Source organism: Athene noctua, chromosome 7 (assembly GCF_965140245.1).
Source record: "Athene noctua chromosome 7, bAthNoc1.hap1.1, whole genome shotgun sequence".
In the NCBI taxonomy this organism is placed as follows: Eukaryota; Metazoa; Chordata; class Aves; order Strigiformes; family Strigidae; genus Athene; species Athene noctua.
In genome coordinates, this window is record NC_134043.1 from 35,655,472 (window position 1) to 35,682,676 (window position 27,205).

At 40.1% G+C, this 27,205-nt stretch overlaps 1 protein-coding gene across 2 annotated transcripts in view; it reads left to right on the plus strand.

Annotated features, from left to right (window-relative positions):
- Positions 1-656: 656 nt before the first annotated feature.
- GLS (glutaminase) overlaps positions 657-27,205 on the plus strand; it is a 68,805-nt gene continuing 42,256 nt past the window's right edge. For both annotated transcript variants that reach the window (XM_074910645.1, XM_074910646.1), the window contains exons 1-7: positions 657-1,026; positions 9,720-9,816; positions 10,320-10,441; positions 16,465-16,594; positions 17,342-17,421; positions 19,038-19,201; positions 27,061-27,119. In XM_074910645.1, the coding sequence (XP_074766746.1) occupies positions 686-1,026; positions 9,720-9,816; positions 10,320-10,441; positions 16,465-16,594; positions 17,342-17,421; positions 19,038-19,201; positions 27,061-27,119 (993 nt within the window). In that variant the 5' untranslated portion in view covers positions 657-685. The remainder of the gene's footprint in view (positions 1,027-9,719; positions 9,817-10,319; positions 10,442-16,464; positions 16,595-17,341; positions 17,422-19,037; positions 19,202-27,060; positions 27,120-27,205) is intronic.

The following is a 27,205-nucleotide window of genomic DNA, read 5'->3' on the forward strand; positions in this document are numbered from 1 at the left end:
GCACTTGGGAGTTAAATCCGTAAAATTTTAACAAATCGCTTGTATCCATGACAACCTGAACCTGACACCGCCGGAGCCCGACCCGTTTCCAACCCCCTCGCACGTCGCAGAAGGAAGGGAAGCGCCGCCGGGAGCGCTTCAACGCCGCCCCAGGACCCGCGGGGACCTCCGGGCGCCCCGCAGGTGCCGGCCTCGCCCCGCGCCCCTTCCGCGCCGCCGCTGAGGGCACAGCCCGGGCCCTCCTCTCAAGCTTCCCCCCATCGCCTCGGGAGCTGGGGCCGACAGAAAATGGAGGCGGCGGGAAGGGCGGGGTGACCTCGGTGCGGGCGGCGGCCCCGGCCCGCTACGCGGCGCCGCCCCGCCGCTCCCCTCAGCGCGCTGCCGCCCGGCCCCGCGGCGGGTCCGCCCCGGCCCCGCCGGTACCGGCCGTGCGGGCCCCGCCAGCTGCCCCCGCCGCGCCGCCGGCCTCGCGCGCCCAGAGCCCAGCGGCCCGCGGGCGGCTCGTCCCGCGCCGGGGGGCGTGTCCCGGGCCGGAGTGGCGTCCCTGCCGGCCAGTGAGCACGCCGCGTGCCTGACAGTTACGCGGCCGCTGCCAATCGGGAGAGCGGGGGGGCGGGCGCGGCGGGGCGCGAGCGGCGCCGCAGGCCGCCGCGCTGGGGCACTCGGCGGAGGGAAGTGGCGCAGCATGATGCGGCTGTGGCGCTCCGCGCTGCTGCGGGAGCTGCTGCTGCTCGGCCCGCCGGGGGCGGCCGGCGGCGGCGGCCCGGGCCCCGGCGCCGGCCCCAGGCGCCTCCCGCCTCCGCTGGCCGCCTTCGGCGCGAGCCCGCCCGCCTCCCGCCGCGGCCCGGGGCCGCCGCTGCCGCCTTCGGCGCGGGGTTTGTGCACTCGCTCGGAGGGAGCCTTGGAGGAGCCGGGGAAGGGGGCGCCGGCGCCGCCGCCCCCCGGCGAGCCCCCCGCCGACAGCGGCCACAACAATAACCACGGTGGCGGCAAGGAGCTGGCCGGAGGCGGCAGCGGGGGGGAGAAGTGAGTGCGGGGGGGTGGGGGTGGCGGGGCTGGGCCGGGCTGGGCGGCGGGGATGCGGAGGCGCCATGTGAGCGCCGCCTTCCCCTTCGCACGCGTGGTGCTCGCGGAAGGGGGCCGGGCCGGGCGCGGGGGCCGCCGGGCCGCTTCCCCGGCAGGTGCGAGGGCCGAGCCGGTGCTCGGCGCGGGCATCGCCTCCCCCGGGGGCTCCCGGGGCCCCACCGCGGCGGGCTGGGGTCTCTGGCGACGGCGGGGCCGGCTGCGCCGCGCTTGTGCGCTGCGGGCGGGGCGGGGCGGTGTGGGCCCGGCTGCCGCCGTCCTCCGGGTGGGTGCCGGGGACCCCCACCCCGTGCCGTGGCGCGGGGGTGCCCCGTGGGGCCGGTGTGGTCCCCTGAGCTGTGAAGGGCGGACTCGGGGCCGGGGGTGGTGGTGGAGGCAGCGCAGACGCGTGGCGTGGGGAGCGCGTGTGCCTCGCGGGGCCGCCCTTCCCGCTGCGTGGGGTCCTGCCCACGGCTTGAGCCTCCACCGGGCTTGGGGTCCCTCCCACGTGAGGCTGTGCTGTGCGTAAGGGGGGCTGTGTTTTGGCTCACGGGAGACAGTGTACAGTAGCGTGTTTTTTCTAGCGCCACTACTTGCATAAAATATTTTCCAAGAGAAGTGCAAGCTGTGTCATCTTACATTAATTATTAAAGGCAATCTACGTGATGTGCAGTTCTGCCTTGGAAGTTTTGCATCGCTACCTTCTCCAAGTCCACACCTAGTGCAGTTAAGGATGGACATTACAGTCTGGTAGTGGTGTGCACAGACACCCGTAAGTGCTGCAGAACATGTCCCTGGGCCAAGGGGTCCTGGTTTGTCCCTACGTGACAAAAGTGCATGCAGGTAATAGAATGGTAAGACTGCACGTGCTTGTGAAGTTAATATTTGAAGTTAATATTCCTTCACTGAAAACCTGAAATATTCTTGAAGAAATTGGTCAGAGACAGGTGTATCAGCCCCAGTTTGTGTCCCTGGTAATGACTGGTAGCGGATCCCAGGGACAGTAGAACAGTGAGGTGAATGGATTGATGCTTCTCCTTGAACCATCTCACTCAGCTCTGTACATCCTCAGCATTATGCAGGTCTTGAAAAAGTCTTGTTCATTTCCCACCCCCACCATCTCACTGTTTGCCCACTGCTTGTTTGAGCCCAGGTACACTTAGTATCTCTGGTAGGCTTCTACAAGAAGTTTGACAGTTTAGCTGCAAGCCTCATGAAGACCCATCTTCTTTGTGTGTGTTCAGAACATGTCCCTTGGCTTTCCTGTAGGAAGCCCGTGTGTCGTCTTTTCACTACTTATGGGTCGACATAATTAAAATCTAAACCCAAGCTGCTTTCCCAGGCTTTGCTGTGCTTACAGAAAAGCAAAAGACAGAGGAAATAAGGCCAAGAAAGAAGTACCTTGTTTTAACACTGACCAAAGTCTCTGTTAGCCTAATGCTAAGAGGAAGTTTGGAAAAGATTCCACCAGGCCAGTTGTGAAGGCTTCAGCCCTTATCTTGTTAATAGTTCTGCTTTTGAGTTGCGGTTTTGCATTTTTTTTTTAGTATGAATTTATACTCCTTTTTGTTATTCTCCTCTTTCTCCCACCAAATGTGTTAGCTGCTCACCTTTGTTCAAGCCTTTTGTTTTGAATTAGCTCTATACATAATCTTTTGGAACAAAAAAAATACTCTGCTGTGGCTCGAGTAGGTGGGGTTTATAAAGGTTGTACTTCCATTTTCAGTGAGAAATACGGTACCATAAAAAACTTAGGAAAAACCAGTATGCCAACTGTGAGGGTTATTTGAGGATGTCGAAATGGTGATTTATTAAGGAGGTAACATTTTCTTAAACTGAGCTTTTATAACAGCTTCCTACAGCTAGCATCAATTAGGGAAATCCTATAATTTCTAGTATGTCTGGTAAACCTGTGTAGTCACAATCCAATTATACACTTTTAACCATTTTTGGCTTTTGACAAAAGGATATATTTGAAAGTCAGATGCTTGTTCATTGAGTTTTACTGCAAAATGAACAAGGAACAGTTACATAAAACATACAGCATATAGTTACAGACAGGGGAAAAGCTGGAAACAGTTTCTTTTCAGTTCGGGCTGTGCAGGAATTCCTGGTGGCACATTAGCAAGGCTGCTGGATACTTTCATTCTTATTTTTCTTAATGCAGAATTATGAAAATCTTCCTTAAGCATTGGTAAATGGTACATTGCACGTGGAAGTTGCTCCTATATGAAGGCAGAGTGCATGGTTCAGAAGAAAAGTGAAGTTCTTAAAAAGACAGGTTTCTGGACTAAATTGACAACTGGGCTAAGTCAGTGCAGTCTGTGTGTTCTGCTGATTCCAGCACTTCACCATCCAGCAGCGTATAATGTTTGAGTTGTGTTTGGCGGGTGGTTTGTGGACCCAACCGGGAAGACAATAGTCCTTTTTACGCTTTTATTTTTTTGTTTGTTTTGGGGGATTAGTTTTTCTATTTGGTTGTAAGGTCATGATTCTAGGATACTGAAATAACCTATGGTGTCAAAAGACAGCACTAAGGTTTTCTTGCTTGTTAGCTTGCCTGACAGTCATCATGTATAGAGAGTAGGAGTTGCAAGTGAAAGCCTAAAATGCTTTGTACAAAGACTGTACAGAAATTTAGAACAGTTTAATTCCTCATAGAGAGAATAAATTACAAGGTCTGTGGCTGATGAAATAACTAGTATCCTATTGCATAACCAGATCCCCTTGTGCATTTTTTCCTAAACATCTTCTACCACCACCTTATCCCTGCTATCCTGCCTTCACTCCACCTGAAACTTAATATATTCTGGAAAGGAAAAGTATCAGAGCTTAAACTGAAAGTGGTCATAGACTGGTAATTTTGATTAATGAAGGCTATGGATTGAAATGCAATCATATCTATGTTCATGCCTAAATAATTAAAACACAATAAACCAGTACAATCTAAAACTATAAGCTTGTGTATTATTTAAGTGTTCTGCTTTCAGTGTAACTGTGCATTGTTCACTTTAAGTGTGCATTATTCTTACATCTTATACTGGACAGTAGCAGGATCAGACATAGTTTATCTTAGTATAAGCTATTTCTAAATTACAAAGGCCTTGATTATGGTGAGAGGGAGCGGCAAAACATGTGCAACCTTGATTTTTAAAGTATGGCTAAATTGCAGTAATGATGGGTACTAGTATATGGAATATAACAAAATGGTTAATGGAAATGTTTTATTAAATTTTTTTCTTAATGACAAAGAGAGGTAGCACTCTTTTTATTTTATTTTATTTTATTTTTTTTTTTTTTAAGGACAGGGATAAATTCTGGAGGTACCTTTTAAAATTAATTTTGCTTTGGTACCCAGGCCAGATTTCCAGAGAAATAACTGTATAGTACCCAGTCAGTGGTTCATCTTGCTGTCACTCCTGTTGGAATGTACATATAATACTTGCAGATGCAAGAAACTGTTAGAAGTGTGTTTTCCTTAGACCTTTCCTAACTTCCTTAGAGGCTGAGGTTTTGAAGCAACAGTTCTTGTTTTCACCATAAACACTTTGACATCTACTATTAAATGTCTGGTCTAAGTTTATAAATGCATAGTTTTGTTTGAATCTTCCTAAGTTCTTAGGTAAATGGTTGCCCACGACTGTTGATGGGATCAATGTCTAACTGCAAGTGGACAGAAAGTAGTTACTTAGTGACTTGACAGGTCTTTATACCTCTTAATTGAAGTTGTCACCATATTACAGATAACTGATCTCCAAGATGCCTGTTTTAGGTAGAGCTGCTACCAGCTGTGGGTTGCAGCACTTGCAGCTTTCACAGAATCATAGAGTAGTTTGGGTTGGAAGGGACCTTTAAAGGTCATCTAGTCCATGGGCAGGGACACCTTCCACTAGATCAGGTTGCTCAATGCCCCATCCAACTGACCTTGAATGTTTCAAGGGATGGGGCATTTACCAGCTCTCTGGGCAACCTGTTCTAGTGTTTCACCACCCTCATTGTAAAAAATCTCATCCTTATAGTTAATCTAAATCTGCCCTCTTTAAGATTAAAACTGTTACCCCCCGTCCTATCCCTATACTCCCTGATAGTGTCCCTCCCCATGTTTTCTGTAGCCCCCTTTAAGTACTAAAAGGCCACTATAAGGTCTCCCCAAAGCCTTCTCCGGGCTGAACACCCCCAACTCTCTCAGCCTGTCCTCACAGGGGAGGTGCTCCAGACCCTGATCGTCTTCGTGGCCTCCTCTGGACCCACTCAAGAAGGCCCATGTCCTTCTTGTGTTGGTGCCCCCAGAGCTGGACACAGCACTGCAGGGGGGGCCTCATGAGACCAGAGTAGAGGGGGAGAATCCCCTCCCTCGCCCTGCTGGCCACACTTCTCTTGGTGCAGCCCAGGACACAGTTGGCTTTCTGGGCTGCAAGCAAGTGCATGTTGCTGGTTCATGTCCAGCTTTCCATCCACCAGTACCCCCAAGTCCTTCTCCGCAGGGCTGCTCTCAATCCCTTCGTCCCTCAGCCTGTACTGATACCAGGGTTTGCCCTGACCCATGTGCAGGACCTTGCCCTTGGCCTTGTTGAACTCCGTGAGGTTTGCCTGGTCTCACCTCTCCAGCCTGTCCAGGTCCCTCTGGATGGCACATCCCTTCCCTCCAGCATGTCAACCATACCAATGCAGCTTGGTGTCGTCAGCGAACTTGCTGGGGGTGCACTGAATATCACTATGTCTTTGATGAAGACATTAAATAGTACTGGTCCCAGCACAGACCCCAGAGGGATTGCTGTTTGTGACAGTTGTGACCTCAGATTTTTGACTGGTGTCTTATGGCTAATAATGAGCCTGAAACTGTTATTAGCATACGTCTGTATCTTCTGTTATTCTGTAAATCCTGTTCTGCATTTTGGCAATTACATCTTGAAGTACAAAGTAGGAATGTTTCACTGTATTTGAAATTTAATCTCTTTTATATTGTAGAAATTACAATTCAGGTTTTGTTAAAATGAAATCCCCTGTGGAATCTGGTGTAAGCATCATAGTGATGCATGAGGAAGAGCTGAAGGAAGGAACGATACGGAGCGTAAAATCCTTGTACTTGGAATTCTTGTCTTCTTTTTTTTTCTTTGTAATTAAAGCACAGTGTGGAGCATCCACCAGTATTCTAGTCCATAGGTTAGAATACCACTGAAGAAGTCTAGTTGTGTAATAGTCTGGTGCTTAATTTATTTTTTTTTTTTAAAGAAGGGAAATAAGTATCAAAAGTCATCGTTCATGAAATGGAGTAAACTGGAATTTCCACTTTAATTCAGCTGTGGAAATAGCAAGTTCCCTGACTTGAAAAACAGCTCTTTACAGCATGTGCTGAACAACACTATCTTGCTAAGTGTGCTCGTGGTACTAAAACATAGCTTTTAGGTTAAGTAAACATTAGTTACTGACATTGCTGACCTGATAAACTGCAGAGCAAGCCTTTCCACCTCTATTTAGCAGATAAACTTTATCAAAAGATGGACTATTTGACAAAGAGCAATTTTCTGTAAATATATTGAATGCCATCCTCTTTGCTTTGGCAGTCAGTGCAGAACCATTGTTAAATTAGCTGACTGACCCAATATTGAACAGCAACAGATGTGAAAGATATGGAAACTATGTCAAGAGAGAATTTATGCTGCAAAAGGTGCACGTCTCTTTAATAGATTAAAATCTTACAGAGAGGCAGATAAAAATCTTGGTCAAATGTCTGAAATTTTTTTCTTTACCCTTCCAGATAGAAATTCCACATTTGGAACAGCTGTAAAATTTTGTGTAATAGCTCAGAAACTTGTAATTAAATATGTTATGAGTTAAATTTTTTCAGTGTTTTTGCCAATTTGTTCTGTAAAAGTGGAACACAGGAGTTTTCTCTGTCAGACTTTGAGCAGGTCAGTAATGAGTCTTGTTACTGGACATTCCTTAAAACATGAAATCTCAGTGGTTTGGGGAGCTTAGTTAAATACTCTGTACATGGGGAAAACGTAGGGGTGTACACTCTGTAATTTAGTATAGCTTAAAAAAAATATGTAGCTTCAGAGTTAGGATGCAGATACAGGATGAAGCTTTAATTGATATGTTAGTAGTTTTGGTTCTGTTGGCTTGACTGGACATACTGTTCTCAAAAGATCGAAAGTGCAATGTGCTGTGTGGAAGATTTGAATTTGCTTTAAGAAAAAGGGTGTTCAGTAATTTGCTTGAGGTAGTTGCAAGCGTTTTTCTGTTGAATTGCCAGCCTGTCTGTGCATTAGTCAGCCAGCATCATTTAAAAAAAAAAAAAATCCAGACTGGAAGACAAGGAAAGTTCTGTTGGCTTACAAAGCTGTCTTCTGTTCTTAGTATGCAAGTACAGTGTTTTAAATAAATTGGAAAATGAGAAGTGAGATTTTTACTACTGGTTTTCACTGCTAGTTATGAGGAAAGGAGGGAGGCGAGTCCAATCTAGAGGTTGTCTTAAATTTAAAAGGGTATTTGGATATAATCAGATTTTAATTAAAAATAATAATAAATCAGACCTGTTGTTGAGCTAGAATAAGCTAGTATTGGGAGAGGAAGGAGGATTAAATGTCAGTTTGTAAAATTGTATTGGCCTACCTAGGGTCTGTGCTTAGTTGTAGTGTGTTATTTTTGTAGTTATACCCCTGAGTACTGATATTCAAAGAGTTACTAATCTTGTGAAAAGTTTCATGACTAGAATTTAGACCTACTTTTTTTACACGCATGCATAAATGTGTAAAAAAAGATAAATTGTCACTGAGAATTCTAGTTTCAGGCAATAACTTTTCTGTATTACAGTGCAGTAACAGTATTGGCGATATTATTAGATTATAAGATTGAGCTTTAAAATTGATGGCCAAAATAATGTAAGACTGCATACTCTTCATTTTAATTAGTTTATGTTTACATTTACTAGAGAACTGGTTTGTTTTGGTTTTTTATACTTGCTTGTCAAACATCTGGCTTTCTCTAAACTGACTTTGTCTAGAAACAAACCTAAGCACTTGAGGGGACTAAAAGAGTTGATGTGAAGCCCTTTGCTATCACTGCCCCTAGCAGTTTGTACATTCCGGCTGGATGCAACGCTGCCGTACCTGCAGGGGAAGGGTAAGGAACCGAGTACAGACTTGTGCTCCTGCCTGCTGCGGGGTGCTTTGGAATATCAAGGAAAGGTGAAACTCTGAGGTTAAACCTATAGAGAACTACCAAAGGCTTTGAGGGAAAGCTGCCAGTGTTGCAGCTTTCTTTTCTCTCTTGGAAGGAGTCGATGCTTAATCTGGTAGGTTTCCTTCACATTTCACTTAATATGGAGATGTAAGTTACAGAATAACCCCCAAACCAGCAGGCATAAAGGAAGCATATCTCAGAGTAAAACAGTTAACACATGGAATACTTGGAGAGCCAGTGTAGTTACATTATAAACACAGTGACCATTAAAGATGTATCTGTGCTGCACATTAACTTGGCTAAGTACCCACGATGAGAGTTACCGTTTCTGGAGCCCAGGCTGGTTCTGGCTACTGTGTTACACTGCAGATGGCTTTGCTTGCTTTCACTGTAACTGATGTGGCTTACATAAGCTTCTAGAAGGACAAGGGCTTTAGGACTCCTAGGAATTCTTAAAAACAGGGCTGTTTTGAAGACAGTAATACACACTTGTCATATCTTTTTCTTGCCTGTGGAACCATTGGGTCAATCTTCTCTTAGGCTTTATTATGAGGCATGTAGGTCTTTGAGTCTTATAAATATTTTATCCTTTGTGCAAGTAACATGTCTGTCCTCTGTAACATCAAGAAGAGGGAAACATGATGAATCTGCTCCAGAAAATTTCTAAATATAGTCATAGCAATAAATGTATGTCAGCAAAAACGTTACTGTGTTGCAGTTAAGAATGTTTGCTATTGTGAAGTATATATATGTTACTTTTGTGATTTTTTTTTTTTTCCTACTTAAAGCTGAATTAAACTCCGTTCACTGATACAAGTGTTCTTTGAAGTTAGTAGCAGCAGTTATATTGGCAGTGAAAGTCATAGAATCATAGATTGGTTTGGGTTGGAAGTGACTTTAAAGACCATGTAGTTCCCACCCCCAGCCACGGGCAGGGACACCTTCCACTAGCCCAGGCTGCTCACAGCCCCGTCCAACCTGGCCTGGAACACTGCCAGGGAGGGGGCAGCCACATCTGCTCTGGGAAACCTGTGCCAGGGCCTCACCACCCTCACAGGGAAGAATTTTTTCCTTATATCTAAATCTGCCCTCTGTCAGTTTAAAGCCATTACCCCTCATCCTATCCCTACACCCCTGATGCAGAGTCCCTCCCCACCGTTCCTGTAGCCCCTTTCAGCACTGGAAGGCCGCCATAAGGTCTCCCCGGAGCCTTCTCTTCTCTGGGCTGAACACCCCCAACTCTCTCAGCCTGTCCTCACAGGGGAGGTGCTCCAGCCCCTGAGCATCTTTGTGGCCTCCTCTGGACCCACTCGAGCAGGTCCATGGCCCTCTTGTGTTGGGGGCCCCAGAGCTGGACATGGTACTCCAGGTGGGGTCTCACAAGAGTGTGTTTTCTTGTGAATAATGCAAAAATGTGTCTAAATACAACTATGCACTAATCTATGCATATGTGTTTTCTTCTTTTTTTCCAGTAAAGTGAAGCAAGGTCTCCTTCCTAGCTTAGAAGATCTACTTTTCTATACTATTGCAGAAGGACAAGAAAAAATACCAGTTCATAAATTCATAACTGTAAGTTTACTGTTCTAGAGTGCTGCATGAAAGCTAACTACTACCAGGTTTTTTTAACATTCTAAATACAAGAGTACAAAGCAAAGAATTTCTGGTTAGCTGCAATAAGGAACGTAACTTCATACCCCCCTCCCCATGTCTGTAATTAAGTAAGAGAATGAGTGTACTAGTATTTTTATTTACTTCTTTGCTGAGCAAAAGAGTATCCTTGAAAGCATCTGTGTCTGTGGCAGGGCTGGGTGGTATCTGCACTTGTGTAAAATGTAATTGGACCAGCGTGGATTTCATATGACATTAATCCTTTGACATAAGACACAGATGGAAATGGTGAAAGGATAATGGCAAAAGGAAATGGTGAAAGGATCAATAAGGTGTCAAAATGTCTCTGTGTTGATAACACAGTGGTGGATCTGTCTTACCTTGATAAATGAGACCGAGCAGTAGAGAACTTGATTGTAATAGCATATGTTTTCATTTTAGTAATTATTGTTTTATTGTAATAGGCACTCAAATCTACAGGATTACGTACATCTGATCCCCGATTGAAAGAGTGCATGGATATGTTAAGACTGACCCTTCAAACAACTTCCGATGGTGTTATGCTGGACAAAGACCTTTTTAAAAAGTAAACTTTCTGTCAATAATGTAACTGTATAATTCTGGATGAATGTTGTCTGTGTGTTACTGAGTGCTGTCTTAGGAGAGACTTAAGGTATATAAATCAACATGTAATTAGAAAGGGGGTCAGACACACACTCCTGCTGCTGCAGTTTTCATATGTGTTTGTTCTTTAGTTTCATGCAGCAGGCAAATTGTGTGATCTCCACAAGAGTTTAATGTATCAATGTTGTTTGCGTGTGTATCTGACCCCATACTGCAACTCTTAGATCAGATGCCAAATAAATTAACTGATGCAGCATGGAGTGTTTGGTATGAGTACATAAAACCTCTCTTACTGCATCATCAGTTTTTAATTAGAAGTTCAGGATGTTGCTTCTGTGTAGTGAGATGTTCAGAGTATGTATGTATTTGATTCTAAAAGTGAGTATATGAAAAATAGGTTAAATTTCAAGATATATAAAGATGAGAGCAGTGTAGACACTGCTTCGGTCTGTTTTGGAAAAGATTTATGTGCCATATTTTAGTCATGCTTTTTTTTTTGAGAAAAAAGTGGTCACTTAGCTGAACAATATAAGCACTGTTCAGGTTGTCCTCAGTTCATTCCAAGCACACTCCTTTCCTCCCCTACTTACAGTTTTTGTGTGCCAAGAGACTGGAAATTTAGAGGTTCTTAAATCTTGAGATTAAATTTGTAGACTGTTCTTGAGCCTATATTTTTATTCAGTTTACAGAATATATGACATGATATCTAAAATTTGCTTCTTTCATGAAGAGTATACTTTTGTCAAAATTGGTACACTTTTGTTGTTCTGTAGCATTTTATGAATTTGTGAACTAATACAGTGTAGTACTATCTCCTCTCAGTTACAATTTAAAATATATATGTGTATAAAAAAGATGTGTTTACATATAAATTGCATATATTCTATACATATAAGTGTATAAAATATGTAGTAAACAGTATATGCTTATATATTTACATAGTTTATGTAAATATAAAACATATATGTTATATATTTTTAAATACATTTTTGGAAGTACATTGAGGAAAAAATGAGTATCTGTGTGTGTGACAAAATAACAAACCAGTGAACTCCTTATTTGAATGTGGGATACTTCTTAAAGATACAACACGGTCTAACTTTATTCCTGTATTTAAGTTTAAGACCAGATCTTCACTGGTTCTGATTTGTCAGCACAGTAAAAACTCTAAATTGTTACAGAGTCAGAAACCTTCCTGGGTATATGGTTGGACTGGAAAGGAAATGCTTTTGCTATTATGTATTACATTTATACTAGAATGTTTATTTATAAAAATAAACTATGAATCATGTTTCAGGCAAGGGCCCTATATTAAAGAAAGGACAAGTGATTTTAGCAAGATTTGCCAATGTTCTGTGTCACATCTCTAGGATTTTGATTCTGTGTCTTAAGGGAGAGGTTCTTAACTATCATAATTCGTAGAAAACTTATGTGGTTGCTTCTTGTGTAGGAAGTCTTGAACATAAAGACTATACAGAGGGTAAAGAGGTGAATCTCTTTTCACATGGCAGATTGTCATTTGTAGCAGCAGGAGTTAACCTTTTTTATAAATTAAAGATCCCCAGCCTTCAGTTATCTGTTCCTCCTAGGCACACTGCATTTGCTGTTTAGAGACTCATACAAGGTTCCTGTATTTTTTTTTCTTCTCCAAGTGTTTACAGTGTGAAATACCTCTCCTCAGCTGTACTTACCTCAGGACTTTGAAGCTTCAGTTTCCTAAATGTAACAGTCAGTGGTGTAGTTGTCCTGTTGAATTTGAATCCAAAGTTGCTAGATCAGGATAAGTGATGTGGAATGAAGTGATAGCGTACTCTTAACTAAATCAATCAAGTCCTGTAGAAATCACCTGTAAAATATGTTCATGCCTCTGTTCTGTCTGTCTCTGTAACAGAAGTTTCAACAACTTTTTAGTGGTCCTAAACATTAGGCTCCAATTTGACTAAAATAGCTTTATTTTAATGATTTTTGGCTTTACGGTTCTCCCCACTTAAATAAAAATTTGGAAAAAACCTTCTTGTTACAGGCAGAACAACTGGGGGCTTTAACATTTCATCTCCAGAGCTTCTTGAATTGAAAGCCTCACTGGTGCAGAGTTTCAGAGTGCTTGACAAATTTTTTGAATTATCTGTTCATGTTGCATCTATATAACATAACAATGTGGTGTTTGGGTCATGAATGTTACCTCGCTGAGAACAGCCTGCTTACTGAAGGCAGGGCAGCATGCTAGTTAGCTTGTAATGTGATTTTTATTTTTTTTTTCTCCTTTTTTGGTACCCTGGCTATGGTGCTACTTAATAAAGTAGTAGTACTATCTAACTATTGTTAGATGTAACAGACAGTTTAACGAATATGGAAGACTGTACATGCTAATCTTCCTTATGAAGTGTGCACGTTTTGACATACCCTATTTTTTAGATCTGTTTCTATGACACTGTAGTTAATTTGTAGAAAAATTTCTAATAATCTTTGTAAGAAATCCTCCTACCCATCTTAACTTTTTCTTTAACTCACAGCTTGTTCCTAACAGAAAAACAGAAGACTTGGAAAAAGCCCTATTTCTTAACTAACAATATTTTGGTCAAGGGAGGGGTGGGAGAGGGCAGGAGGAAAGGCATGAGGCAATCACAACTGAGTTATTTGGCAAATGGTATGCACTTGAATGAAATGATAGCTACTGACTAACAGTTATAACTCTGAGGTTTAAACCCAGTTCTGTTTCGTAATAACTTAACTGGCTCTGTAGACGTAGCCTTTGTCATAAAGTGCTGTCTGTCTTGCTTTATTGACCTAGAACTGTGGTTTTGCTAGGCACATCTCTGATCTGCAGGTAGGAAGCAGCAATCTGGGCAGGCTATGTTCTAAGCATAAACTTGACAATCTCTTGCTGGATCTCAGGGTTAGCTGTTTGTGCCGAGTGGCTAGGCTGTGCTTTCAATCTAGGTAGCAAATCCTGAGGAAAACTTTAATTTTAGATCTGTGTAAGCAAGGTATTAATTAATGTTTTCATCCTATTTGAGCAATTAGAAAGCTTTTGACAGAAGGTGTAGAGGACTTCGGCTATGTTATAATATTAATACCTTAATTGTCAAAATAACGTAACTTTTTTTCTAAAATGTCTAAATATAGTGAACACTTCTACAGACCTAGTCACGCCAGGTGGAAATGAAGTTTCACATTCCTTTCTGTAATGCTTATACAGTAGCTTTTTAAACAGGAAAAAGGGTGTCTATTCAGCTGTATAGATAACTGCACAGTTCTTCAGAATGAGTGGGATTTAGACTGTGTTTTCAGCAGGTATCTACTTTGTGTAGGGAAGCAATGGTTGGCAAGTCAAGCCAGAACTTGAAGAATAATGGATTACTGTAACAATCTGTATGACAAAAGAAAGTGATCCTAACTTTATGCTAGGGACCAAAGATTCAGTTTCCAAAAAACCCCCCTGTTACTTTCTTTCAGGTTATACAAGTCACTGGAAGTTGTTATAGGTCGTAAGACTTACATTTGGGTTGGCAAGATTAGGTTGTATCAGGGAAGTTTATAGTTTGAAAAGACATGTTTTTCAAATGGGGGAAGAAATGCTTGGCTTGGGATTTGGTGAGACAGAATTTTTTAGGGTAAGATTATAAAGTTTGGAGAAATGAAAGCATTTGAGGTGGGAAGTTTTTAGTGTACCTATCTTGAACACTACTAAAGTACGTGGGAGATAGGGACTAAGTTGTCAGTAAAATTTGGCTGTAGAAAGTTTTTTATTTATCAATATATTTACTTAAATTCCCTGTGATTTTTTTCCTATTACTCCATTTCTCCCGAGCCTGAGACCATTCATCTCTGAAGGGTTACCTGGAAACATAAATAAGTTAGAAACTCCCATGGGGAGGAGGCGTCTGTTATGGAATATTAAAGGCTGTCAAGGCTAGTGTCCTCTGTTGACTGAAAATATTACTGCCCTGCTAACTGGAACTTACAAAGACCCCTGATATTTTGTCCGTGCAGTAAATGTTCCAAATACCCATCTAGATAAATTGAAGCCCTGTATTTAATTTAGTCTGTGAATTCATAGGATTTGCCTGGGTTAAGGAGTACCAGGATAAAAACCCAGACACTAATCTTGGCAGAAGTTTAGGAACAACAGCTTCTTGCAGAAATAGGTAATAACCAGCATAGCTATTTCTGCAGTGAGTTTAAATCTCTATCTTAAAATGATCGAATTATTGAAGTGAGCATCCTAGACTTGGTGTAAATTGGTAAGTCTATAAATACCCTTACTGTTTCAGAAACATGCTGTCAGAGGACTGTATTTCAGTGCATACTGCCACCTTATTGTTTTCCACACTTTGTATTGTGTTATTTTATTCAGATATCTTATATTTTTTTTCTTACAAGAGTGCTTAATGTTTTCCAGGTGGTACAGACAATGTGGAAGTGCTATGTTAATGTTGTTAAACCTAGTGCTATGTTGTTACTCCTGCACGCATAGCTACCATAACTGTTATTAATTACTTTTGAAAAGTGGTTGATGGATCTGGAGTAATTGGAGGCTGCTGGGAACAAAAACAAACAGGATTTTTTGCAAGATATGTAATGAAGGAGTGAATAAGCATGACAAATTGCAACAAAACCAACTCAGCTGCAATTTTAACATAGACTAACAAAAAGAGTATTACAGACAGAGCAATTCTTAAAATGCCAGCATGTGCAACAGAAATTTTTCTTGACTGTTTCTCTTTCACTCTTGGAGAGTAGTGCCTACCAGCATTTGAAATGGCCTAAGTACAAAAGAGTTCAAACTGGAAGTTTAAAAAAAGGGAGATTCAAAGGAAGATAATTCTGTCTGTTCACTGGTCTTCATGCATTTTCATTTTGAACTGATAATGACTTTTAATAATAGAATTATTGGAAGTATCTATTCCAAGTGAAAATATTCCCCTAAAAGTTAATTTTTTATTTTTTTGAGTTGGTCTTCATTGAAAGGATATGTTCTCCTTTGTAGTATGGGCCTAGATGTTCTTAACTTTTCATTTGTCTGTATTAACAGTATGTTTCTGCTTTTGTCAACACTGCCAGAAAGCATGTTATGAACATGTTAAAGAAACTGTAAAACCTCCCTTTTTCTTCCTTGTACTGAGATAAGGCAGTCATATTCAACTGACATGATAATGGCTCCCAATTCCCACCCCTACTCCTGCTCACCCCCCACCCACAGACCACCACTCTCAGCAGCATGTCTCAGCTTGTGTTTTGATGCTTCCCTTGTTCTGTTTCTCCTAGATAAGTCCTTTCCTTTTTAAACCTCATCAGTTTTTTTAAATATACCAGATGGGCCGATGTTCAGAAGGTGTGAACGATAATGTAACTGTTCTGGGTTAAGGCAGCAAACATTCCTTAAGTAGAGCAAGAGGCTTTCAGTACTGCTCACTGCTGATTTTTGCTTAGTTTAGAAGATGATATCAAGTATTTCCATAGGGTTTTGTTATTATTAGACTGGAAACTCATTCCAGTTCGGTCTGTTGGCAGCATTCCTGCTCAGTTCATGGTGAAACCAAGTGAGAGAAACCAGTCCTGAACCTCAGAAGTCCGATTAACTTTGAAATTATCACTTTGAACAAGGGCTGAGTTAGATGACCTTCACATCTCGATCCAGAGAAATGCGTGGCATAGGTCCCTTTTTGCAAGCTTAGATTCTATTTGAAGGCAGTTGATAGTACCCTGAAGTACAATCTCACAGTTAAAACTTTAAACAAGGGCTTTAAATAAAAAGGCATAAAAACTAATGCAATGAAACAATATTTTTAAAAAAATTATTTACAGTAAAATAAAACTTACCAAGCAGAAAATGAAAAAGGCTTTCTAATAAAGACCTGTTCTTGTAAGCATATAACTTCAAGAGACTGACAGTCCTTATTTAAATAGCATGTAATTGCTACTTAAGTATGCTTTTTGACAGTACTTTGTCAAAATACTAATAATCTTTTTAACTTTTTGCAGGTGTGTACAAAGTAATATTGTGTTGCTTACTCAAGCTTTCAGGAGGAAGTTTGTCATTCCAGATTTTATGTCATTTACTTCACATATCGATGAGTTATATGAAAGTGCTAAAAAACAGTCTGGAGGAAAGGTAATCTGTTTGTAAATTCAACTTCAAACTTCTGTAGATTTCTTGAGACTAACCAAATAATATTCTTTGTTAAGTAGACAGTTTTTTCTTGATATTTTCTGTGAAATTTTAAACCAGTAACTTGATAAAATAGCTTTGGAAGTTCAGTTATGTCTGCAATACAATATATTGCAAACTGTTTTATAAACTGCGTTAGAAATACAGCTCCTTACCTCTAACAGTCTTTTACAGTTTTGAGGTTAGAATGAGAAAATGCTATTGTTCTTTCTTTATGTAAACTATAAACTTTCTTTATGTAAACTATAAAACTGCTACATAATTTGTCAGATTAAACAGTCTATAAAAAGTTATGCTACCCTACAAAACTGCCTGGGTTGTGTGACAAATATTAGTAATTAAAGTTTATTCAAGTGCTTATTTTCAGTAAACTAAGTGAAGAACTCTGAACTTTGTTACAAGCTAAAATTTTATGTGATATGAAAATGCTGAACATACCCTAAAATAGAAGAGAGATTCCTCTTATAATGTGCTGAAGTTTGTACTTTGAAATAAATGTTTTATTTGATAATGATCTAGTAAATATAATAATTTGTAATGAAGTTTTAGATATACTAGGTGATTATTAGTGGAATAATTCAGTCGTACCTTGTGTATCCTTTCCACCGACATTTATTATAATTAATGTATATTAGCACATAGTTAAATATTTTTGATGTTGTAATGTCTTTTTATTTCACATTGTGATAGGTTGCTGACTATATTCCACAACTGGCCAAGTTCAGCCCTGATTTGTGGGGTGTGTCACTTTGCACAGTGGATGGACAGAGGTATATTCTAACTCCTAGATTTTGCTATTTCAGTTATTTAAAGTATCACATACAGCGCTTCAGGACATCTCATGGTCTAATAAAGAAGCTTTATTGAAGTTGTTTAAGAATTAAAATCTGCTTGGTCATCTTTCTTAACTTTTTTTTTACTTTAAAAGTTAGTTCCTTTTCTGCATGTTAATGTTCTTAATTGTGGCATTATTATATGATCCCTGTATGTTGCTGAAAAAATTCAGACCCATATTCTTCAAAAAGAAAATGAAAATGTGGAAACTGGACAGAATTTAGCATGATTTTGCTTTTCAGGTTTATTAAATTTTCTCCTGTAAAGGTGTATGTAGGTCTTAGATACAGCTCAAGTGATCTTATTTTTTTCTTTATTAGTAACGCAGTGTGGCAGAGACTGTTATGAGTGTAAATGTAAAGGAGTATCTTACACCATCTAGCTGAGAAGGAAGGTAAATTATTCTGTGCCTACCTTTGTGGCTCGATGATGTGAGATACTCATCAGCTTGCATATGTCTGCTGGCCTGCAGTTTGGTACAGTCATACTGCATATTCTGAGTACCATAATTTTTAGGTGTTGAGTATGTCGTGGGTGAATGTGGAGAGAGAGTATCAGACTTGCTTATGTGGATTTGGGTTCATATGAATGTGATCTGTTATGATCCCTATGTTTGTTTCTTATTATTTCTATAATCTCTAGGGCAAGAGCTGTGCAAATGAGCTGATATATTTTTCAGCTCCCTGCTTAAGTGTCTGAACTATAAGCTGTTCATAGTAAAACAGCTTTAAAAGTAAAAATGTTCTCCCTTTTGAAGATTTTAAATTGGCATTTTTCTTTGTTCTGGATGTTATAACATGTACTAATGAAAAATTTTATAATGCTAATTTGTGTAATGTTTAATGTTGTGTAATGTTAGGTTTTATAATGCCAAAATGGTTTTATGAGTTTCTCGAAACCTTCTCACATTTCTGCAAAGAGAAGAAACAAATATACTTCTGATTTTGCCATCAGTCAAGTGATTGCCCAGGGCCTTTTGCTCTAGATGGGGCATATGCTGCTTGTATGAGTCATTCTTCAATGCAGTGAGACTTATATGTTGAACTTTCCAAAAAATAGCATTTAATTGTAATAAAACACCTATGCTACTACCTAAGGGGGTGTAAATACAGCTATTTAATTATTGCCCTTGAGTTCCAAAACTGAACTGGATCTCATCTTTGTTTATATAGACATAAATATGTCTAGTGGCTATATTCAGGTCAGCTGTACCCTGTTGTGTATGTGGTTTGCAATTGAGTAGAGTAAGTGACGTTAGAGGTCTGAGGTGATTTTTTTGCTCTGGTGCGAACCTACTTCTGAACTTGCTTTTCTTTTGTTAAATCTGCAGTAATCACCAGCAGCTGACTTTGTTATGCTTATCTTACGAAGGCAGTTATTAAAACCTTTAAATTTTTCTGTTAAGTTCTTTAAAATGGGACTTAGTAACGATATGCTTTCATTTTTTGGGTGTTTGGGATTAATAGCCCTAGTATATTGAAGCATTTAACGTGCTACTTGTCATAGCTGTCAAACAGGAAATTTCAAACCTCTTCATCTGTGTTTTTCCCAGGCATTCTGTTGGTGATACCAAAGTTCCATTTTGTCTTCAGTCCTGTGTAAAGCCTTTGAAATATGCTATTGCTGTTAATGATCTTGGCACAGAGTATGTGCACAGATATGTTGGTAAAGAGCCTAGTGGATTAAGATTCAACAAACTGTTCCTGAATGAAGATGGTAAGAGATCTATAATACCTAATAATGCAGTACTGAATTTTAGAAAATTATAAAAAAGCGACACAGTTTTTTTCAGTCTTTTCATTTTACTGTATCCTCTTAAGTCTTATTGTTAGTCAGTGTCCCAAAATATTTTGCCATCAGCAAGGTAGGCTTATCCTTTGTCACCCACTTTTGCCTAATTTAGAATGCTAGTAAAAGATGCTTTTTATTACTTCTGTTCTATTTGCTAGTTATCCAGCTTTAGGAAAACCCAAAGAATTTTGATAATGCAGGTGTTTGAAATTTATATTTATTTAGTTGAGTTGGTAGCAAGTGTTCCTTAATCATACCTTCTGTAAAACGATGGTGAAGGAATCAAAGAAGTTAAATTGATTTTAAGAAGGATGTATGTCACTTTCTTTCTCAGCCCTCTGAGAAGCACTGGCTAGTTTCCAGAAGGTGAAATTGAACACATCTTCCCACAGATTATTCTAAACTGAATTTGGTTACTGATTCAAAACAGTGTTGTCTGTTTTTTTATTGTTTGGTTTTTGGTGTGTGTGTTTTGGGTTTTTTTTTCCTGTGGCAGGGGTGCTTTAGAAAGAATTTATCATATAGTACTTATGTAGATTATTTCTTTTTCATGTTATATTAATTCTCAAGAATGAAAAATGTTATTTTAAAAAACATTATGGCAAAAATCTGAGACGGATGACTCATGTAGCTTTAGAGGAAATACTGGATGTTATCTCTGAAACACAACTGTTTATTCTAGCAGATCTTTCTCAGTAAGAGAACAGGTGATGTTTCTGTTGCCATGGTATTGCAATTAATATTTAATTAACAGCATAAGGCTTGGATGATATTTTTGTCAAGGACTGTATTGAATTCTGACTTAAATATATTACTAATATATTAATGATACATAATTATACTTAGTATATACCTTAAAATAGTTTTCCAAACTTACAAATAAAATAGTTCTTAACAATTTATTTCTTCTTTTTTAGTTTGTTAGTAAGTGGTAATGAAATACAAACATGTGTATATATTGCCAAGAGGGAGTTAAGCATATTGTCAAGCTTTGCTGTCTTGTTTTTCCAAATACAATGTTGTACATTGTGAAGAAGACTGCCTTTCATGTCTTAACCTTTCATATAAAGAAAAGTTTTGATGGTGCTGAAAATTGCCTGTTTTTTCCTTTGGATCAGTATAGGTGTTCTATTTTTTAAAAATTTTTTAATGAAATGACAGGAAGTATAGAAATTATTTTCTTTCTTTTATTGATACTTTTAAAATTAACCTGTGAGAGAAGATGAATTGTTAGGCTGTAGTCTTTATACTGTTAGACTTTAGGAGTGTTCATAAGACAGTTAATGCAATCAGAGAATTGGGATTATTGAAAGTTTGCCCAGTGTGCATGAAATTAATAGAGAATACTAATTCACATGATTGAAATTCTTGTGCTTGTGTGGCTGATATAACTTGTGGCTGATATAACTGACTTGAGAAAAATATGTTAGAACTAACTTGAACATCCTCTTATCTATACATCCTTAAATGAAAGACTGAAACAGAAGGCAGGAGTCTAATAAACAGGAACATTTCAGTTACAGGGAGAGAAAAGGAAGCTGATTTTGTGCGAGTGGAGGAGGAGGAGGAGGGAAGAAGGGATTACACTTGTAGATTTAAACTGATGTATTAAATTTGGATATGCGGAGTATTTGGCAGTTTGAACATGCATAACTACTTTGAAGATCAGAATTAAAAATGAAAAAATATATATGAATTGATTTGCTTTCAGATATAATTGAAATTCATGTTTGTAATAAGGATTTTATGAAGTGATATGCAGGTATTTGAAAACTGGTTAGACATGTATCTGAAGCCATTTTTTTTATACTTACTACATGAAAGATTCCTAAACAAGGATGTTCTTCCGTTTCTTTGTTTAGTAGTATTGAGATTCAAACTGAAAAGAATAGAGAATATTACAGGACAATTTAAAATCATAACTAAAAATGCCAATTTATAACTAAAAAGGTGTTACAAAGAATCGTTTATGCTTTGAGTAAGTTCTGTGGTGTGCAATGGAAATTTGGAAGCTTGCAGCCTTGTGAATATTCAATTTAAAAACTTTTTATCAAAGAGCACATTCGGCCCATCAAACAATTCAGATTTCTGGAGGATTAAAGCAATTCCCATGTTAATTAAAAACAGGTTATTCTAGTTGATTGGAGTAGATCAGGTATTTTACATAGTAAAATGTGTCTGAAATAGGCATCATTAAGAATAATTTTCGTGGTTATGGTCATTGAGTAGTTTGCAGGTTTTTTCATACCTATTGAGTTCATGATGCAACATGTCTGACAATAGCTGTATATATGTACTGTTAATATCTGTTATCCATACCTTCTCATGATGATAATTATTTGTAGAATTACTCCAGTAATGTAATTGTTTGTAGAACTTAGTCCAGTAATAAATGTTGTATTACAATTGAATGAAGGGTTGCCAGGAAATTGTTTTTCCTGATGAAGGGATTTGTTAACCAAAGATGGAATTCTTTAAGTTTTTGTATTGGACAAACACATTTTGGTGTTATTTCAGAAAGAACTTGCCATGATGAACTGTTCTGTATATTAAAATGTCTGTATTCTGTGTGTGTGGCAACCTCTGCTTTCTGTTCTCAAAGACTTGCAAGCCAGTTGTACAACAGAGGCCTAAGGCTAATGATGGACAGAAAAATGTCAGAAAAACTGGCAAAGAAAAGCACTGTAATTTGAGCATATTGGGGGAAAGGTCCAGTTCACGTATGGCATAATTGCCTGTCGGGTTGCTAGAGCAATCATGCTAATTGTCAAGCAGTTTTGAGGTAGTAAAAAACCACATAGTTTTTATTATTCAATAGTGATGTCCAGTGGAGAGATTTTTAGGTAATTAAATATTTTTTTTTTCCCGAATTTAGATATACCTGTTAATATATTGCAGTTCTCTGTGTAAAAGGCTGTTCTAGACAAATATCTCCTTCCCATAGGAAAAAAGAGCACTGTATCAGTGAGGAATATATTTACTATTCAGAGGCTGTAGGTGGGTTGTTTATGCAAGAGACAGATTGTTGAATTGGTGCTAGATTTAATCAGGGCACCCCAGTTAAAGTCGAAGGGTTATTATGACTTGTACTTTTTATTAAAAATAAAAACATGAATTTACTTCTAAGTGTAATGAGATGATACAGCAATATGAAAGACTTGCAGAGAAGCTGCGTAAAGCAGCCGTTTTCGGTCTGAGCAGATCATTGCATTTGCTGTTTGATTATATAGAGTGTATGTGTGTGTGTTTGTTTTTAGTGACGTGTGTCACTTAGCTTTGCAGACTTCTTTCTAAAGAGTAATAGATGGATTTGTTCACTTCTTTGGCAAACTGTTGTAATTATAGTATCGATATTCATTCCTCGTTGTTGTAAAATGTGGAATCCCCTTGCTGTTGGAACGTACTATGAGGTAAATCAGTAGTTGCTGCACTTCAGAAAGAGACCTATGTGTGACTTTCATTAAAAAGTAATGTAGCATCAGATCCTGTATGTCCCTAAGAGGTGAAAAAATACCTGGGAATGAAAGTATTATTGGCAAGAGGAAGACATCTCTTCTTCAAAATTAGCAGGAATCTTTCAGAATGTAAGATTTTATTTAGGCATCCTGGCCCTTAAAAAAGGCCAGTGTATCTTAAGTCTGTGGAGAGGTTCTTCACTGTAGAATAGAATAGAATATTTCGGTGTGTAGGGGCCTATAACAATCATCTGGTCTAACTGCCTGACCATTTCAGGACTGAGCAGAAGTTAAAGCATGTTATTACAGGCACTGTCCAGATGCCTCTTAAAGACTGACAGGCTTGGGGCATCGACCACCTCTCCAGGAAGCCTGTATCTGTTGTGGCTGGATGGAAGGGTTATCTGTCAATTAGTGTATCTATGTATGAGAAGTGTTTGGATAGTATTATCTAGTGCTATGCAGATAATAGTGAAAATTGCTTTCTTGGGACCTGTACCCTGACAGGGTTTATTGTGCTTACAAGCGGCAGCAGTGGATTAATGGAAGGCATCCTGATCAACTCTGTGATGTGCTGGTTTTAGGCAGCAGTAGGAGAGACGCTCAGAGAAGAGCTTTTGTTAGCATGTGGCAAGCTAGACTGGTGTACCTCCCCTTAGCTGTTAAGGCTGCCACAATTATTGTTCCTTGCTGATTCTTAAGGGAGGAACAAAACACAACTTCATTTCAGAAGCACATTCAGGAAAGTCCATGTTTCATTTCACCAGAAGATTCTTGCCATTCTTCATGTGAGGGCAACACATGGAGATGTGTTGGTTGTAAAGTGGCCAGAAGTGGTACGTGTAGTTTGAAGTGTTAAGCAGGGAGAGACAGGAACCTTCAGAGTAGAGGAAAAGGTAACCAACAATGCCTTGCAGCATTGAAGGTAAGTGGTGACATCTTCAAGGAATGAGGCGCAGTAGAATTTCTGAGGGTATATTTTGTGAGTCAACACTACCACATTGATAACCTCTTGAGTTGCTGAATATGAAATAAATATTACACATCCTTTTCACTCAAATACACATGCGATGTGGGGTTTGGGAATTATTTTTATTGCTTTATACTGTGGGGCAGATTGAAACCGTAGAGAACTGTGCAGAAGAACCAAGAGCAAAACATTTACAAAAATATGTTTAGAATGGGCTGTATGTGATTAAGTTGTTAACATGTTTATTGACTGGAATGATACTTGATGTTGATGAGAGGAAGCTGTGAAAAAGAGAAGCGTAGCTAGAGCAAGAAATGAGGGTGACAGTGTGTTTTGATCATGCATGAGGCCAATGTTGCGTTGGACTACATGTCCGACCTTGGGGTCCCCAGTTCAAGGAGAATATTGAAAAACTGGGGAGGGCTCCAGTGGAGGGCTGCCAAAGTGCTGTGGGGTTCAGGACACATAAATCCCAAGGAGCTGTTGAAAGGGGGAGGTTAGGGGCTCCTCCAGGAGCCATGTAGAACCCTTGAAGAACAATTGCAAAGATGAAGTTTTGTGTAGCTCTTCGTGGTAGTGGCAGATGATGTAACAAGGGCCAGTGACCCCACCCTGTGCCTTGGGAGGTGCAGCTTGGATGTGAGGGTAAACTTGTCCTCTAGGAGGAACAGGATTGCTAGAGGAGTAGAGGGTTTGCCATGTTTGGAGGTTTTTAAAACTCAGCTAGATAAAGCATGACTGACCTGAGTGAGAGAGTGGAGGAGATGACCTACAGTTGTCCCTTCTTACCAACAGTCTGTGATGCTGTTATGGTCCCTGAGGGGAGACAGAGTTAGAAAGCTACAGAAATGCTACATTTTTCCTACTCAATCTGGTTTTAATCAAAAGTCAAATATCTGACCCAAGTTACTTATGTTATTGACATAGAACTGGATGTTCAGTATAGGTGGACTTTAAGTACAATCAGAAGAAATCAGAACAATTGGTGAGTGTTTCAGAGAGATAAGGAATGCTGCCAAAACTTTAAAAATAGTATATAGACATTGTTTGTGTTTTAGGGGAACTTCACTGTTTTGGACAGAAGGTATTGGTCTTATATTTTCACTGATAGAATAAGTTGGCTTTTAAAAAAATTCCTTTTAAGATTGACTTTCTGCAAAATACTAAAAGGAATTTGAGGTGATTAGTTTTTGGAGATTATCTGATATGCTTTGCTGGGTAAAAAACTGGCTGGATGGCCGGCCAGGCCCAAAGAGTTGTGGTGAATGGAGTTAAATCCAGTTGGCAGCTGGTCACAAGTGGTGTCCCCCAGGGCTTGGTGTTGGGGCCACTCCTGTTTAACATCTTTATTGATGAACTAGACGAGGGGATCGAGTGCACCCTCAGTCAGTTTGCAGATGACACCAAGTTGCGTGGGAGTGTTGATCTGCTCGAGGGCAGGGAGGCTCTGCAGAGAGACCTGGACAGGCTGGAGCCATGGGCTGAGCCCAACTGGAGGAGTTTCAATAAGGGCAAATGCCGGGGGCTGCCCTTGGGCCACAACAACCCCCAGCAGCGCTACAGGCTTGGGGAGGGGAGAGCTGCCACTCAGAGAGGGACCTGGGGGGTGATTGACAGCCGGCTGAACAGGAGCCAGCAGTGTGCCCAGGTGGCCAAGAAGGCCAATGGCATCCTGGCTTGTGTCAGCAATAGCGTGGCCAGCAGGGACAGGGAAAGGATCTCACCCCTGTACTCGGCACTGGTGAGGCCGCACCTCGATGACTGGGTTCAGTTTTGGGCCCCTCACTACAAAAAGGACATTGAATGACTCGAGCGTGTCCAGAGAAGGGCAACGGAGCTGGTGCAGGGTCTGGAGCACAGGTCGTACGGGGAGCGGCTGAGGGAACTGGGGGGGTTTAGTCTGGAGAAGAGGAGGCTGAGGGGAGACCTCATCGCCCTCTACAGCTCCCTGAAAGGAGGGTGCAGAGAGCTGGGCATGAGTCTCTTGAACCAAGTAACAAGTGACAGGACAAGAGGGAATGGCCTCAAGTTGCACCAGGGAAGGTTTAGACTGGATATTAGGAAGCATTTCTTTACAGAACGGGCTGTTGGGCGTTGGAATGGGCTGCCCAGGGAGGTGGTGGAGTCCCCATCCCTGGAGGGGTTTAAGAGTCGGGTTGACAAAGTGCTGAGGAATCTGGAGTAGTTGGGAGCTGTTAATGTTGGGTTGATGGTTGGACTGGATGATCTTCAAGGTCTTTTTCAACCTAGAGGATTCTGTGATTCTTTGATTCTGTGATAGTCATAGATGGCTAAGTGCCATTGACCATTACCAGTGTAATTTTCATGAGAAAAAATGTGTGTGTGTATACTATGAATATCCAACTACTCTCCAAAAAGCAATCATCTCAAGTTCCTTTAGTGTGCATGTGTGTGTATTATATGTAAAAATAGTGAACACTGTTTTTTAAATTTAGTATTTTTTCAAATTTGGAGATAAAATAACAGCAAATTAGAAGAAGAATTAAAACCTGTCACGATATTCATATATTGAAAATTGGTTGAGATTTTCAGACACTAAAACCATCAAAAATCAACATCCTAGTTAAAAGGCACATCAAAAAAGTTAGTTAAAAGAAAAAGAAGATAACTGTAGGTGGTGGATGTTGATGAATGAAAACTTGTATTTGGGAAAAGTAAGACAGCTGATGAGGAAAGCTTTTTCAGAAAAAGAAGTAAAAAAGTGATTCATTCACATGAGCAGCTAAGAATGACTTGGAATGCAAAAATACTGTTAATAGGAAGATTAGTGCAGGTATATGCAAGTTAATTTTAAAGTAAGTTCTAGTGAGGACTAGTAAATTGTTATTTGTATTTGAGAAGCTGCCAATAGAAACCTCTGCTTCTTAAAAAGAATGAGGACTTCAAGAACTGGAATTTTTATTTTTTTATTTTTTATTTTTTTTTTTTTTTAAATTTAGAAAAAGGACCTGTTTGAAGACTTTTAAAATCACTGAGACTTGGTAGCTTGGAGGAGAAATTGGGAAGTCCTTTAGGGGTTGTTTCAAATGTTACATTGATCAAATCAGAACAGTGGAGAGGATTCAGAATTTTCAAGAAAAGAAATGATGCCAAACCAATTAATTTACTGGACTGCTAAGTAGCATTAGGCTGAGTGTGTTCTAAAATGTAAAATAATTTGCTCAGAATTACAAAACACTGTGTATAATGTTGGATTAGAGTATTTTAAATTTAGAATTATATTCCACAATTGTAGCTTTAAGTCATACGTTAATACTACCATCACTTAAACACCTGACTGGTTTTGCTTGACAAATGTGTCTTGGGATATACTTGTAATTGAAAACTTTATTTCACAGACAGGCCTCATAACCCTATGGTGAATGCTGGAGCAATTGTGATCACATCTTTAATCAAGGTAAAAAATTAATTTTTAGTTTCTCTCTGAGTATTTTAACGGAATGTAGAAAAAGTATCTTGTACAGATGATGAGCCATTTCCATT